We start from the raw sequence: 16,451 nt of genomic DNA, 5'->3' as shown, positions 1-16,451 counted from the left end.
AAGCTTCCTCCCCTTTCTACTTCTAGGGTGCACAGTCAAGCTATGTTATTTTCTCAACTGATCAGCCCCAGTAAGAGAGTGTGGGCAAATCTTTGTAGTGAACAGCAGAGAAACCATATCTCATTAAATCTGAGCACATACTTTTTTAGAGGCTTGATGTGACTGATGACTCCACTTTTTATCTTTTCCCCTGAGTGAAACTTTCTCTACATATGAGGGGGTTTTTTTACTGTATTATGGAACTCTATATATATTTACAAATTAAGAAACCCATTTTCTTGGGTTTGCTTCTTCCTTTTTAAAATCTAAAAATAACAGCAGTAAATTTACAAATTGTAATAAAAGGTACTTATCAGCCGATCCACCATCTGTATCCAAGTCCAAACGGAAGATTGCCGGAAGAAAACTCCAGCTGGCCTCTGGAGGAAATGCGATTAGTAAAGGAAGTGGATATTCAGCAATCCAAAAGATAAAAAAGTCTTTATTTCACCATTTAAAATCCAGCATGGAAAATGAAGAAAAAAGTTAAAAATCCATATCCTCTCTCTAAAGATTCTGCACGATCCAAAACGCGTTATCGCATGGATTTTTTATTTTTTTCTTTCTTTTTCATACTGGATTTTAAAATTAAGAAATAAAGATTTTTTTATATTTTGGATTGCTGGATACCCACTTCTTCCACTAAGTAAATTTTCAAAATCAAAAACTACAAAAAATGTTGAATGTAATTTCATTTTTAAATATAAATGATTTTAAAATAAAGTAATTTGATGATTTCAAATTGTACTGTATAAGATCATTTAAGAAGCGTGCAATTCCGTATTTTCACCTCTGAGCGCCGCTGTTTAACCATAAAGAAAAAATAAATGCAGAACCAGAAATTCAATGATATTTTCCTCTGCCACAAGCATTGCTGTACAAAGAAGCATACACATTTTCCAGATACTCCCGGATTGAGCTAAGAATATATTTTGTAAAGAATTTACAGATATCATGAACAATTTCTTGCCTAGGATTTGAATTGTATGATAAAGCTTTATCAGAAAAAATATTGGAAATATTCACTAAGAATAGACAAGATGGAATCTTCTACAAAGGACTGCAAAATAATCAGATGGCAAGTAACAATATTTATGTTATATTTTTGGCTGTATCATTCAGTCTCTGGTCAGATTCATTATTCTATTCTAGAAGAAATTAGGAAAGACTCTGCTATAGCAAATATTGCAGATGACCTTGGATTAGATAATAAGCAGCTCTCATCTAGAAAACTGAGGATTGTATCCAGAGCTGCAGAAAGATATTTCTATATAAACAAGAATAATGGAAATCTGCATGTAAAAGACAGGATAGACAGAGAGGCATTATGTGGAGCAGAAGCATCTTGTCTTCTAACCTTTGATGCTGTGGTTGAAAATCCTTTTAATAATTTTAAAATTAAAATTGAAATTCAGGATATTAATGATAATGCTCCACTGTTTTTTAAGGATAAAACTGTTTTCGAAATAATTGAATTTACAGGAAAAGGAACAAAATTTGCCTTGCAAAGTGCAGAAGATCCAGATATTGGTAGTAATTCAGTGCAGACATACAAGCTCAGTGATAATCAGCATTTTACACTCACTGAGAATATCAGAATAGATGGAAGTAAATATCCAGAGCTTGTACTAGAAAAACCATTAGATCGAGAAACACAAGATATTCATGAATTAATACTAACAGCCTTGGATGGAGGAAATCCTATCAGGTCTGGTACAACATTACTATGTATAATTGTTATTGATGCCAATGACAATGCCCCTATCTTTACTCAAGATATGTATAAAGTCACATTAAAGGAAAATATCCAAGTTAATTCTACAGTGATTATGATTAATGCGACAGACAATGATGATGGAGTTAATGCCCAGATCACATATTCTTTAATGAAAACATCTGGAAACATCAATCATACAGGAATATTCCAAATTAACCCAAATTCTGGTGAAATAAAGGTCAATAGAAACTTGGATTTCGAAATAAGAAAGAATTATGAATTATCTGTAGAAGCCAAGGATGGAGGAGGCCTTGTAGCTCATTGTAAGGTTCTGGTGGAGGTTATAGATGTTAATGACAATGCTCCTGAGATATCCATCACCTCATTATCTTCTCCGATTCCAGAGGATTCTGCACCTGGAACAATGATTGCTCTGATCGAAGTTCATGACCAAGATTCTGGAGATAATGCAGATGTTGACTGCATTATTCTTCAGGATGTTGCATTTGCTTTATTGTCTTTAGATACTTACTATAGGCTTGTTTTAAAAACTGGTGTAGACAGAGAAAAAGCTCCCTCCTACAATATCACAATAATAGCTACAGATCGAGGATCTCCACCTCTGTCTGCTACAAGAGTTCTTACATTAGATATTTCAGATGTCAATGACAACCCACCAATATTTGCTAAATCGTCTTATGTCGCTCATGTGCCAGAGAACAATCTACCAGGAGCTTCAGTATTCAGTATACAAGCCTCAGATCCTGACACTGGAGACAATGCTAAAATAATTTACTCAATATCCAGCACTATTACAGAAACTCCATCAACGACATCTTATCTCTCCATCAATATAGAGACCGGAGTTCTTTATGCTCAAAGATCATTTGATTATGAGCAGAACAAGGAGTTTATAATAGAAGTCACAGCGTCAGACAATGGATCCCCCTCTCTGAGCAGCAATGTTACATTATTTATCCACATAGTGGACCAGAATGATAATGCTCCAAAGATCTTATACCCATCACCAGACACTAGTGGATCAGTTGTGTTTGAGATGGTGCCTTTTGTTTCTGAGCCTGGCTCTTTACTTACTAAAGTGGTAGCGGTGGATGCAGACTCTGGACATAATTCCTGGCTCTCTTATCATTTTGCTCAAGTTTCAGACCAAAATCATTTTGTGATAAGTGAGCGCACAGGGGAGATCAGAACATCACGTATCTTTCAGGAAAAGGACATGTTGAATTACAAAATTGTGGTGATGGTGAAGGACAATGGACATCCCGCACTCTCTGCTACAGCCACCTTAAGTCTTATTATTGCAGATGACTTTCAGCAGGTTGTTCCTAAGCTCAGCAACAAACAGAAAGATGTAGAAATGCAAAGCAACTTACAATTATACTTAGTGATTGGACTTGCAATTATTTCCTTGCTTTTTATAATAACTGTGATGGTGGCGATTATATTCAAATGTAAGCAGCCAAAACCATTACCAGCCTTCTCTTCTCTCACTACAAATCTGTATCCTCCAATTGATCCCAGGACATTCTCCATGTACAGTGATGGTTCGTTACCTTTACCATACTCATATAATATGTGTGTGGCACTAGATCCTGCTGATGGTGACTTTGCTTACATGAATCCAAGTGGAAACATTCCAGTGGAAAATCTGATTGATGCTGATAACACAGAACAAGGAACTGAATGTTTTCCAGAAGCTTCTCTAAGTGCTGAACAGGTAAGATGCTGTAACTTTCTGACAGCTTTATGAATTTCTATAATGTAATTTATAGAATCAATGACCTAGTAGAAGCAACCCATTTCGGGTTAGAGACGGTCATTTGTATTTATGGTTTGTTTCTTATTGGTAGATTTATAAATAATAATGTAAATGAATCCTAATTATAATAAGATTATTAATTATAATTCCAGTTTTTAATAAGCTATAATAGGTAATGTTCAGTTTAGAACATTGTTTCATTTACTACTGGGAAATAGGAGTTCCAATTTTAAGTTCTTCACCGTATGGCCAATGTGAAAAACTAATTCAAAGAGCATCTCCTGCTTACATTTATTTATATACTGTACATTACTAAAGGCCCCGTCACACTAAGCAACATCGCTAGCAACATCGCTGCTAACGAACAACTTTTGTGACGTAACAGCGATGTTGCTAGCGATGTTGCTGTGTGTGACATTCAGCAACAACCTGGCCCCTGCTGTGAGGTCGTTGGTTGTTGCTGAATGTCCTGGGCCATCTTTTAGTTGTTGCTGTCCCGCTGTGAAGCACAGATCGCTGTGTGTGACAGCGAGACAGCAACAACTAAATGTGCAGGCAGCAGGAGCCGGCTTCTGCGGAGGCTGGTAGCCACAGTAAACATCGGGTAACCAAGAAGCCCTGTCCTTGGTTACCCGATATTTACCTTTGTTACCAGCCTCCGCCGCTCTCACTGTCAGTGCCGTCTCCTGCTCTGTGCACATGTAGCTGCAGGACACATCGGGTTAATTAACTCGATGTGTCCTGTAGCTAGGAGAGCAGGGAGCCAGCGCTAAGCATTGTGCGCTGCTCCCTGCTCTGTGCACATTTAGCTGCAGTACAGATCGGGTAATTAACCCGATGTGTGCTGTAACTAGGAGAGCAAGGAGCCAGCGCTAAGCGGTGTGCGCTGCTCCCTCCTCTGTGCAGCTGCACCCTGTACTCTATACCCTATATGTGTACCCTGTGCAGCTGCACCCGGTGTGCGCTGCTCCCTGCTCTGTGCAGCTGCACCCTGTACTCTATACCCTATATATGTACCCTGTGCAGCAGCACCCGGTGTGCGCTGCTCCCTGCTCTGTGCACATTTAGCTGCAGCACACATCGGGTAATTAACCCGATGTGTGCTGTAACTAGGAGAGCAGGGAGCCAGCGCTCAGTGTGCGCTGCTCCCTGCTCTCTGCACGTGTAGCTGCGTGCGCTGGTAACCAAGGTAAATATCGGGTTGGTTACCCGATATTTACCTTAGTTACCAAGCGCAGCATCTTCAACGCGGTGCTGGGGCTGGTCACTGGTTGCTGGTGAGCTCACCAGCAACTCGTGTAGCGACGCTCCAGCGATCCCTGCCAGGTCAGGTTGCTGGTGGGATCGCTGGAGCGTCGCAGTGTGACATCTCACCAGCAACCTCCTAGCAACTTACCAGCGATCCCTATCGTTGTTGGGATCGCTGGTAAGTTGTTTAGTGTGACTGGACCTTTAGTCTACTAAATAAAATATGAAATGTTTCATTTCACCTGTGGTGGAGCTACAAGAAAATTGAACACTTAGTGTCAGGTAAGTGCCAGAAAAAAACATTAAGTTTCAAGCAATTTTTTTTGTTCTCCATGTGCAAGAAAATGAAATATATAGATTCTATTACATATATTGGACGCTGATTAGTTACGTCCACTTTTACGAATTTCTACCAGCTCTAAAAACCTGCGGAGATAGCAAGTCTACAGACCAGAGGAATAGTACTAATCATGCACTGGTAGTTCATTACCAGCATGGAATATGTAACCTACAAAAATGACCATATGTTCATTAAAACAATAGCTTTTATTTTAACAAAGTCAAAATATACAAAATGTAATACAAAATGTAAAGTAATCTGGTGATAACAGTGGAAGTAAGGAAATTTAATATATCACATTATATGTCCAAGGGCTTATAGACAAGAATGTATGTAACATTATCCTTAAGCCAATAGTATTTACATACAACATCACACACACATAAATACATATATTTAGTATTTCTTAAAGTATGTCTCATATATCTTATAGAAAAGCCAAGAAATGAAACATATTATCCCATATAAATGAATCACACATTGCTAAAATGATGGGGGAAATGTTTATCATTCCAAAGGTTTAGCAGGCTATAGCCCTAGATAGGACAAGTCTTTATTATATCCAAACGTATTTACAAGTTGTTACTATGGTGTGCATATCTATATTAACTTACGATGTCCCTACAATATTGGTAGCTTACAGATTTCTTAAATAGTACCATTTGTCTATACCATTTTTATTCATGCTATTCGTACCGCACTATGAGTTTGATTTATTTAACGTCAAAAAAGGAAAAAAAAAAGAAAAATCCGTCTCAGATTTTTTTTTTTCTAGAGCAGTTTTAGAATTAAAATTTGAACCCATTAGGCAACAAGGCAATATTTTAAAGAAATCAAGCCCTATGGGTCTGTTGTTAAATTATACTTTCCATTCAAAGGACACAAGAGCTTTTAAGGTAACAAAAGTAAAACAAATAACTTGTTTTCATCTTGAGAAGTTGTACAAAGGGAGGATATGGACAAATTGAGTGTATATGAGTATATAAATGGGTCCTACAGGGAATAGTGTTTAAACTCCTCCTTAGAAGACAATGTGGCACTATAGAAAAAAAAAAAATCAAGCTCTTGTCTTCTTTATTACTAGAGCATTAAATCTGTGACAAAACCTGCAAACCCCAGTAGCTGGCCATAACTGGAACAGTTAATTTCTTAAAAAAAGAAAAAGTATTCTAAAATCAATTACTAGTTAAATGCTTAGCAAATTAAGCAAATGTAACTCAAACAGTGCTTGTCTAAATTAAAAGCTAGGCACATGTTATCATATATCAATCCTTCAAATAGCAGAGAACAACGCATAAAATTTTGGAATCTCCAATAAACCAATTACTCAAAAATAGAAAAACTAGATTTAATTAAATATATTATTATAGTGGTAAAAGTTTGGCACCCCTGGTGAAAATTACTGTTGTTGTAAAAAGCTAAGCAAGTTAAAGACCAAGCTAAATTTGTGTGAGAGTTGCTATTACTAGATTCTAGACTCTAGGATTGCTACAGAGGCAAATCAGAACCCCTGCTGCCTGCGAAAACCCTTCAGGAATGTTTAGCAGACTCTGGAGTTGTGGTACATTGTTCTACTGTACAGAGACACCTGCAAAAATATGGCCTTTCATGGAAGAGTCATTAGAAAAAAACCTCTCCTGCGTCCTCAACATAAAATTCAGCTTTAGAAGTATACAAAAAACATCTAAACAAGCCTGATGTATTTGGGAAATTAGGCGGGCTTTGCACACTACGACATCGCAGGTGCGATGTCGGTGGGGTCAAATTGAAAATGACGTACTTCCGGCATCGCATGCGACATCGTAGTGTGTAAAGGCTCGATGATACGATTAACGAGCGCAAAAGCGTCGTAATCGTATCATCGGTGCAGCGTCGGCGTAATCCATAATTACGCTGACGCGACGGTCCGATGTTGTTCCTCGCTCCTGCGGCAGCACACATCGCTGTGTGTGAAGCCGCAGGAGCAAGGAACATCTCCTACCAGCGTCACCGCAGCTTCCGTAGAATATGCGGAAGGAAGGAGGTGGGCGGGATGTTTACATCCCACTCATTTTCGCCCCTCCGCTCCGATTGGCCGACTGCCGTGTGACGTCGTAGTGACGCCGCATGACCCGCCCCCTTAATAAGGAGGCAGGTCGCCGGCCAGAGCGACGGTCGCAGGGCAGGTGAGTGCATGTGAAGCCGGCATAGCCAGCTTTCACAAGATATTGTACCTGCGACGGGGCGGGGACTATCGCGTGCGACATCGCAGCATCGGCTTGCAATGTCGCAATGTGCAAAGCCCGCCTAAGTCTTGTGGACCAATGATGTTAAAGTAGACCTCTTTAGCCACAATGATCAGAGGTATGTGTGGTGAAAAACGGGCACAAATATTCATGAAATGAACATGTCGCCAACTATTAGGCAAGACAGTGGAGCAATCATGCTTTGGAGTTGTGTTATAGACAAAGGCACAGGGGTCAGTTTTCAGGTAGAGGGAAGAATGGAATAAATTTAATTTCAACAAATTCTTAATGCAAACATAACAACATCTGTAAAAAAGCTGAAGTTGATGGCTTCTAGAAATAGATAATGAAGCTAAACACACGTCAAAACCCACAATAGCTACCTCAAAAGCCGCAAGCTGAAGGTTGTACAATTTTTCTCACAGTGCTGATCTGAACAATGTTGAAAATCTGTGGCAAGACCTCAAAAGAGCAGTGCATGCAAAACAAGCCAGGAATCTCACATAACTGGAAGACTTTTACAAGAAAGAATGGATGAAAATGCCTCAAATAAGAATTGAAAGACTCTTGGCTGCCTGCAAAAAGCATTTACAAGCTGTGATACTTGCCAAAGGTGGTCCTACTAGATACTAACCATGCAGGGTGCCCAAACTTTGCATTGACCCATTTGCCTTTTTTGTTAATTTTAAAATGTAAAAAATTAAATTTAAATATTTTTTTCTCTAAAGTAGAAAGGAAATGTGTCATTTTTAACTTTATGCCTTTTCAAGATCATTTCATTTTCTACTTGCTTAACTGTTCACAATAACAGTAATTTTGACCAGGGGTGCCCAAACGTTTACATGCCACTATATGTGGTTATATATGTTATTCATACAATATTATAAATTATAACACGGAAAGCCAGAACAGTTGCTTAAAATGGGATACTCATGGTATTAACTTGATCTAGTTAGACAGCAAGAAAATAAGCAAATTTGCAATTGACTTGCTTATTCTATCTGCTGATAGTCCCTTGCAGTGTAAAACTTGTTTTCACGGAGCTCAGTCACCAGTGCCTGGCTGAGTGTGTGTATTAACTTCATTCCGGTACAGGCGTTAACTCCAAATATTCCAGCCACCTTTCTCCAGCCCATTGATTTATATACAGAAGTTAGCACCTCACGTATCTTCTCCTCCCTCTCAGCTCCTGATAAGCTGCTGTTTCAAATTTTGCTAAATCATTAGCCTCCACTATCAGCTGTTTCCAGAGCAGTTCTCCAAATCATGGCTCACTTTCTTATGTATTGTTCAAAAGCTGTTATATATTTATGTAAATTTAGTGATAGCATTGCACCCTCCAGAAAAAAAAACCACTGATAGCGAAATTTGTTATAGAACTAAAAAGCTCAAATTGCATATAGGGATGCACATAGACTCTGTAGTACACAATTTACAAGTATATGAGATCATAATCCCTATATAATAGTATTTAGAGTAACCTTGTCCATTACATGCTTGCCAAGGACTTGCCGGCCAGTCTCCTTTATGGGCATTTTGTGTATGTAGCATCCTCAGGGGTTTCCTCAGGGGTTTCCACAGGGGGTCCAAATGGAGCTAAATATACAAAAGTCTCTTTGGGGCCATTGGTAATACACAGGGAGCAGACCAGCCCCTAAAACAAACATCACTGAGGGGCAGAGGCTGTGTCAATGTAGATCATACAATAACAGTGCACTGGGACCAGACCAGCCCTTTAAACAAGTATCACTGATTGGAAGAGGCTGTGTCTACGTAAATGACACAATGACAGTGCACTGGGATCAGACCAGTCCCTTAAACAATCGTCACTGATGGGCAGAGGCTGTGTCTATCTAAACCGCTCAATGACAGTGCACAGGGGCCAGACCAGCCCCTGAAACAAGCGTCACTGATGGGCAGAGGCTTTGTCTGTCTATGTAAATCGCACAATGACAGTGCACTGGGACCAGGCCAGCCCCTTAAACAAGCATCACTGAGGGGCAGAGGCTGTGTCTATGTAAATCACACAATGACAGTGCACAGCGACCAGCCCAGCCACTGAAAACAAGCGTCACTGATGGGCAAAGGCTGTGTCTATGTAAATCGCTCAATGACAGTGCACAGGGTCCAGCCCAGCTGATGAAACAAGCATCACTGATGACGCAATGTTTCAGGCATGGGGCAGAGGCTGTGACAGTAATAGCAGCCTCTGTCCCCTGATGGTGCTTCAATTGAATATCCAGCATGCATTTTGGTCTTAAAGGAAGTGTTATCAGCCAGGAAGTAGGGGAAAAAAATCAATATCAATTAAGTATAGTTAGGGAAGCGTATGGAATTTTTAATGCAGCCATATTAGAAGTTAGTTCAGATTGGGTCAATAAATAGATACAAATTTAGGTTGAAACTTCTTCAGCCTCCAGACCACCTCTTTAAGACTATTCTAAAGAGTGATACATAAGGATGATGATCTAATACATCTTTGTTTTCAATTACAAATTCTGTGCACTTTAATAGATGCATTTTTATGTTCGACTTTTAAGCATATATCTTATATATTTCAACTGTAAAGTAATAATTTGTAACATTGTATTTCAACCAATTGGGATCTAAAAAAAATATTTTATTTTTTTCATTTAAAATCTGTTTCTTGGGTTTCTAAAATTAAATGCCTTTGGTTCACATTTCATAAAAACTAAACATAGGAACACTTAAATTACAAACAGATAAGTAAAAATAGAAATGATTACTATATGTTTGATAAATAAGATAGCAATGAAAGTTAATGTGTTTAAACAATTTAAAATTTAGATTTGTAAAAAGAAAATCAAAAGACATTGCAATTCTGTATTTTCACCTCTGAGCGCCGCTGTTTAACCAGTAAGAAGAAAAATGCAACTAGAAATCCGATGGAAATTTCCTTTGTTACTCACATTGCTGATCTGCAGAAAGAACCACAGACATTTTCTAGATTTTCCTGGACGATAAGCTAAAGATACAACATCTAAAGAGAACAACAGATATCATGAACATGTTTTATGTTTAACATTTACATTGGATGATAAAACCAGGAAATTTTCTAAATCATCACTGAGAATAAACAAGATGGAATCTCTTACACAGGGCTGCACAGGAATCAGATGGCAAGTAATATATGTCTTATTTTCTTATCTTTGTCACTCAGTCTCTGGTCAGATTCATTATTCCATTGTAGAAGAAATGAGGAAAGACTCTGTTATTGCAAATATTGCAGATGACCTTGAATTAGATATTAAGCAGCTCTTATCTAGAAAACTGAGGATTGTATCCAGAGCTGCAGAGAAATATTTCTATGTAAATCCTAACAATGGAAACCTGTATATAAAGGACAGGATAGACAGAGAGACATTGTGTGGGAGAGAAACCTTATGTGTATTAATCTTTGATGTTGTGGTAGAAAATCCTTTCAATAATTTTAACATAAAAGTAGAAATTCAGGATATGAATGATAATTCTCCACAGTTCTTCCATAATACAATTACTTTGGAAATAGTTGAATTGACATCACCAGGAGCTAGATTTGCTTTGCAAAGTGCAGAAGATCCAGATATTGTTAGTAATTCAGTGCAGACATACAAGCTCAGTGATAATCAGTATTTTACACTTATTGGGGATATCAGAACAGATGGGAGTAAATATCCAGAGCTTGTGCTAGAGAAACCATTAGATCGAGAGAAACAAGACATTTATAGATTAATACTAACAGCCTTTGATGGAGGAAATCCTATCAGATCTGGTACAACCTTACTAAAGATCATTGTTATAGATGGCAATGACAATGCCCCTATGTTTACTCAAAATATGTATAAAGTCAGCTTAAAGGAAAACATCCCAGTTAATTCTACAGTGATTATGTTGAATGCCACAGACAATGATGAAGGAGTCAATGCACAGATCACATACTCTTTCATTAAAACATCTGGAAACATCCATCATACAGGAATTTTTAGTATTAACCCAAATTCTGGAGAAATCAAGATCAATGGAAACTTAGACTTTGAAGTAACAAAGGATTATGAATTATCTGTACAAGCCAAGGATGGAGGAGGCCTTGTAGCCCGTTGTAAAGTTCTGGTGGACATCATAGACGTAAATGACAAGGCTCCTGAGATATGCATCACCTCATTATCCTCTCCAATTCCTGAGGACTCAACACCTGGAACAATGATTGCTCTGATTGAAGTCCATGACCAAGATTCAGGAGATAATGCAGATGTTGACTGCCAAATTCTTGAAGATGTTCCCTTTAATTTGTTATCATTAAACACTTACTATAGACTTGTTTTAAGTTCTCCTATAGACAGAGAGAAAACATCTTCTTACAATATCACCATTATAGCTACAGATAGAGGAACGCCACCTCTTTCCAGTTCACAACTACTTAGGTTGGATATTTCAGATGTCAATGACAACCCACCAATTTTTGCCAAATCTTCTTATGTGGCTTATGTGCCAGAGAACAATTTACCAGGAGCTTCAATATTCAGTATACAAGCCTCAGATCCTGACACTGGAGATAATGCTAAAATAATTTACTCAATATCCAGCACCACCACAGAAAATCCATCAATGACGTCTTATCTCGCCATCAATATAGAGACCGGAGTTCTTTATGCACAAAGATCATTTGATTATGAGCAGAACAAGGAGTGTATAATAGAGGTCACAGCCTCAGACAATGGATCCCCCTCTCTGAGTAGCAATGTTACATTATTTATCCATATAGTGGACCAGAATGATAATGCACCAAAGATATTATACCCATCATCACCAGACACTGGTGGGTCAGTTGTGTTTGAGATGGTTCCTTTTGAGTCTGAGCCAGGCTCGTTAATAACTAAAGTGGTGGCAGTGGATGCAGACTCTGGACATAATTCCTGGCTCTCTTATCACTTTATACATGTGTCTGACTCAACTCATTTTGTGATAAGTGAGCACACAGGGGAGATCAGAACATCACGTATCTTTCACGAAAAGGACATGTTGAATTACAAAGTAGTAGTGATGGTGAAGGACAATGGACATCCCACACTCTCTGCCACAACCACCTTAAGTCTTATTATTGCAGAAGACTTTCAGCAGGTTGTTCCTAAGCTCAGTAGCAAACTGAAAGATGAAGAAACTCAAAGCAACTTACAATTTTACTTAGTGATTGGACTTGCACTTATTTCCTTGCTCTTTATAATAACTGTGATGGTGGCGATTATATCCAAATGTAAGCAGCCAAAACCATTACCAGCCTTCTCTTCTCTCGCTACAAATCTGTATCCTCCAATTGATCCCAGGACATTCTCCATGTACAGTGATGGATCTTTACCTTTACCATACTCATATAATATGTGTGTGGCGCTAGATCCTGCTGATGGTGACTTTACTTACATGAATCCAAGTGGAAATGTTCCTGTGGAAAATCTGATTGATGCTGAAAATACAGAACAAGGGACTGAATGTCTCAAAGAAGCCTCTAAAAGCGCAGAACAGGTAAGATGTTTCCACATTCTGCTTGTTGTATAAAAGTCTGTAATATGTACTGTGTGATTTCTAGAATTATTTGTCCTTCAATATCAACTTTGGAGCAAATAACTTGCTGTTAGGATCCACTTTATATGAATAAAGTATAAAACGAATAATATAAACTTACTTATAATTTACCTGTGTCTGTAATATTTTCAAACGTTATAACTTAGTAATTATCCAGTCTAGGATGCTTTTTTTATATACTCCACTAATGAATTCTTTGTAGAGGATCCTCATCTTTTGTCTAGAAGAGAAAGTCGATATAAGTAACAGCTCATTACTGTGTAATGCTTTATTATTTCAGTTGAGACACGGCAGGAAAATGTAACATTCTTATTCAGCATTCCTCATAGACTACATGTTATTTCTTGGTGATCCTAATGGAAAGATGACTTTTGATTAAGGATGGGAAAATCCAAACTGTAACGTTCGGGGTACCTACTGGACACTCATGGCTCAAACTCGAAAACATACTTTTAAATAAGTTTGTGTCCGAGTTCAGTGTTTGGGTACTGTTCATATGTTAATGAACAATAAATATATATATAAAAAAATGACATGAGCCCCGCATATTTTTGATAACCATTGCAGATAAAACAGACAGTTAGGTGCTGCAACTCTAAGCTGTTTGCTTTTTCTTGGCTGGTTATCAAAAATAATTTTTAAATACTCAATGTGCTGTGAATTAATTTTGATAACCAACAATGGTAAATCAGACAGCTGGGAGCCAGTACTATTAATGTGAGAAAGGCCATGGTTATTTGATCCCTCCCAGTCTAGAAATAGCAGCCCGCAGGTGTCTCAGAAGTAGCACATTCATTAGATGCGCCAATTCAGGAGCTTTACCTGGCTATTGCCGATTGCTGTGGACCAGTAGTAATCAGAATAATACTTTTGGGATTGATGACAGCTGTAAATTGACAGCTGAAATCAAGCCCCGTTGATGGCAATAGATAGGCATCTGTGATACACCCACATTTCTAACCTATTAATTATAGAGTTTAAAAAGACACTGAAAGGAAAAATAGTTTATTTGAATAAAGAATCCCTCATTCCACCTCAATCACAAATTTATTCCATATCCCCATTTGCAGGGCAATCGCCCCATTTTACTCCCTTTTTCAGCACCCTAGCTCTTACTACAACCATTTTACAGTCATTTTACAGCACAGAAGATCAGGTACCCCTATACCTATACAGGGTTCGGATTCCGGGGTCAAGCTTGGGTTAACTCCGAGTCCCGAACTAAGCTTTTAACTAAGGTGTGGCCAACTTCAGTTAACCCAAACTTCCACTGGTATGCTCATCAATATTTGTCGTCTTATATTGGAAAGGGAGTCTTTTAACAAGTGGAGATTGATAAAAGCAAACAACTCCTTGAAAAATGGATGTGAATAAGGATCCTAATCCAGCACTGCAGCATAATTAAATCTGTTATGGGAATATCCTTTGTAGCATGTCTGCTGTAAAGCTTACACAGCAGAAATACCACATCAATATTTGTAGAGGTATTTACGGCTGCGGATAGCTTTGTAAAAAAGGGACTATATGGTGTGGTCCACTGAAATATGTCAAATGCGCAATGTCAATGACATCTCCAGGATAAATTGTCTTGCTGGGGATTGTAAATGCAAAGCATTGACCAATCGACCCTGAATATATTCTGTGTGCATATTATATTACAGAAAATCTGCTGTACAATCTGGGTACTGTAAAATATACCACATTCATATGAACTATTTGTAACAGGACTACAATGACCTGATTTTCTTTTGGCACAGAATAAGAAAAAATGATTTAACGAAAGCTCATATTGTACTAGAGTAAAAGCAGTTGATTCTTTCCTATAAACAATTGCTTCATTGATTGTTACATTTCCTATTTTGGGGGGTGTGGTATTGTGAGTTGTTATCTGAAGAAGTAACAAGCTGAATTATGTAACTATAAGGAGTTTAATGGATAGTACTTTTTGTCTTTTATTTACTTTTAAAAAATGCAAAAAACAATATTTTATGCAACAAAAATGTAAACGTACATGTGGTATTATATCACTTCTATCTTTCAAGTATAGAAAATCTTAATCTGTTACAATACTTAAGACTTATTTATAGAGATGGTAGGGATAGAAAGGGGAAGGACAAGAAAAATCTTTATTTAAGGAGAAGGGAAAGTTAGAAAGTTAAATGGCGATAGGCAAAATTGGGATTAAAATATAGGAGTAAATATAGTTCATTTTCTCAAAACAATAATGTCACGGTCTTCTCTGCTTGAGAGTTTTTGAGAGGTTCAAGCCTCACACTTTAAATGGGTTTCATTTATTTTGCTTCACAAAGGGTTACTTTCAGTTTTGTTGCAGCAGCAGACTCTGCTAGGCCGCTCAGCTGTTCCTGCTGATGTCCATAACCGGCCTGGATAAAAAAAAACCCTGCTTCCAGCAGGTGGTGCCGGTTATTCATTCTGGACCTGGGCTCTGACGTGGAGAAACGTGTTTCTTGCTGCTGCTGTGGTCTGTGCTTTGTTGTGTGGAAGTGTTTCCCTAGTGTTTATACTTTCCCTTTTCCCTTCCCGGCACCTGTACATCCCTGTGTGTTTTCCCTGTGGTTGGTGAGTTGTTATTATTACCAGCTTATCTGTTGTTTATGTAGGAGTTTTTTGGGGGAATTTCTGTCCCAGTCTGTCCCCTTGGGTGGTGGGCAAGGAGGAAACATTACCATATGGGCCAGGACAGGAGATAGGGAGAAGTTGGGAGCTCAGATATTGCTACGTTCAAGAATAACTCTGGGTTCAGGGTCAGCCAGGGGTATCTCAATAGCTTGAGTGTAAGCAGCAGAGACCCCCCTTCCACTCACTCTCCCAGTCTGGTCATGTCTGTGTGATAAATAATCTGTTTGAATAGTTGTAAATATTATATTGATATAACTAAAGAGAGATATCTTTATACCAACATTATGTCCATCAGTGATATATTATAACTTTAAGTCATGTCTAAACATCTGATACATCCTACATGTAAAAATAGACATTTTCAAAAACGTTCATAAATTTACAAATTAAAGAGAAAAAAATATAGTGTAGAACTTTGAGGCATTCATTTTTCATTGTTCCTTACCAATTGTACCTTTTTTAGGATATACATAATCTTAACTTCATTTCCTAAAACTGCCTAATATTAAATGTTTACTTGTTACCTACTTCAAAAGATAAATCTAAACTTTTATTATTCAAAATCACTTTTAGATATAGTGTGAGAGCTCTGTTTCTTACAGGATTGTTGTAAATCTGTGTCCACTTTTATTTCCTGGTTCATCGTGATGACCACATGTCTTTTATCAACTGTAGTTTTTAGTTTATGACTTTGTATAATATAATTATCTTCTTTTTACACCTGCAAGGTTAAAAAATGTTTAACTACTTTTATAGATAAAACTTACTGGGTATGTGTAATGGCTGTTTTTTTTCCTGGTTTTATAAAATCTAAACATAAGAGCAATTAAATGATCAAATTTAGAAACTTAGAAAATATGTTTTTAGAATGTAAAGGGCATTAAA

At 37.8% G+C, this 16,451-nt stretch overlaps 1 protein-coding gene across 2 annotated transcripts in view; it reads left to right on the top strand.

Moving 5' to 3' along the window:
• The first annotated feature begins 925 nt into the window (after positions 1-925).
• Positions 926-16,451, top strand: part of LOC142303207 (protocadherin gamma-B1-like) — a 184,571-nt gene continuing 169,045 nt past the window's right edge. Inside the window, exon 1 of one of the 2 annotated variants that reach the window (XM_075344405.1) lies at positions 926-3,494. In XM_075344405.1, the coding sequence (XP_075200520.1) occupies positions 1,026-3,494 (2,469 nt within the window). In that variant the 5' untranslated portion in view covers positions 926-1,025. Of the gene's footprint in view, positions 3,495-10,295; positions 12,867-16,451 lie in introns of those variants that run through there. The other variant, XM_075344410.1, reaches the window with a different exon arrangement.

Source organism: Anomaloglossus baeobatrachus, chromosome 4 (genome assembly GCF_048569485.1).
Source record: "Anomaloglossus baeobatrachus isolate aAnoBae1 chromosome 4, aAnoBae1.hap1, whole genome shotgun sequence".
Lineage (NCBI taxonomy): Eukaryota > Metazoa > Chordata > Amphibia > Anura > Aromobatidae > Anomaloglossus > Anomaloglossus baeobatrachus.
Note: the sequence above shows the minus strand (reverse complement) of the source record. Positions and strands in the feature narration are given on the sequence as shown.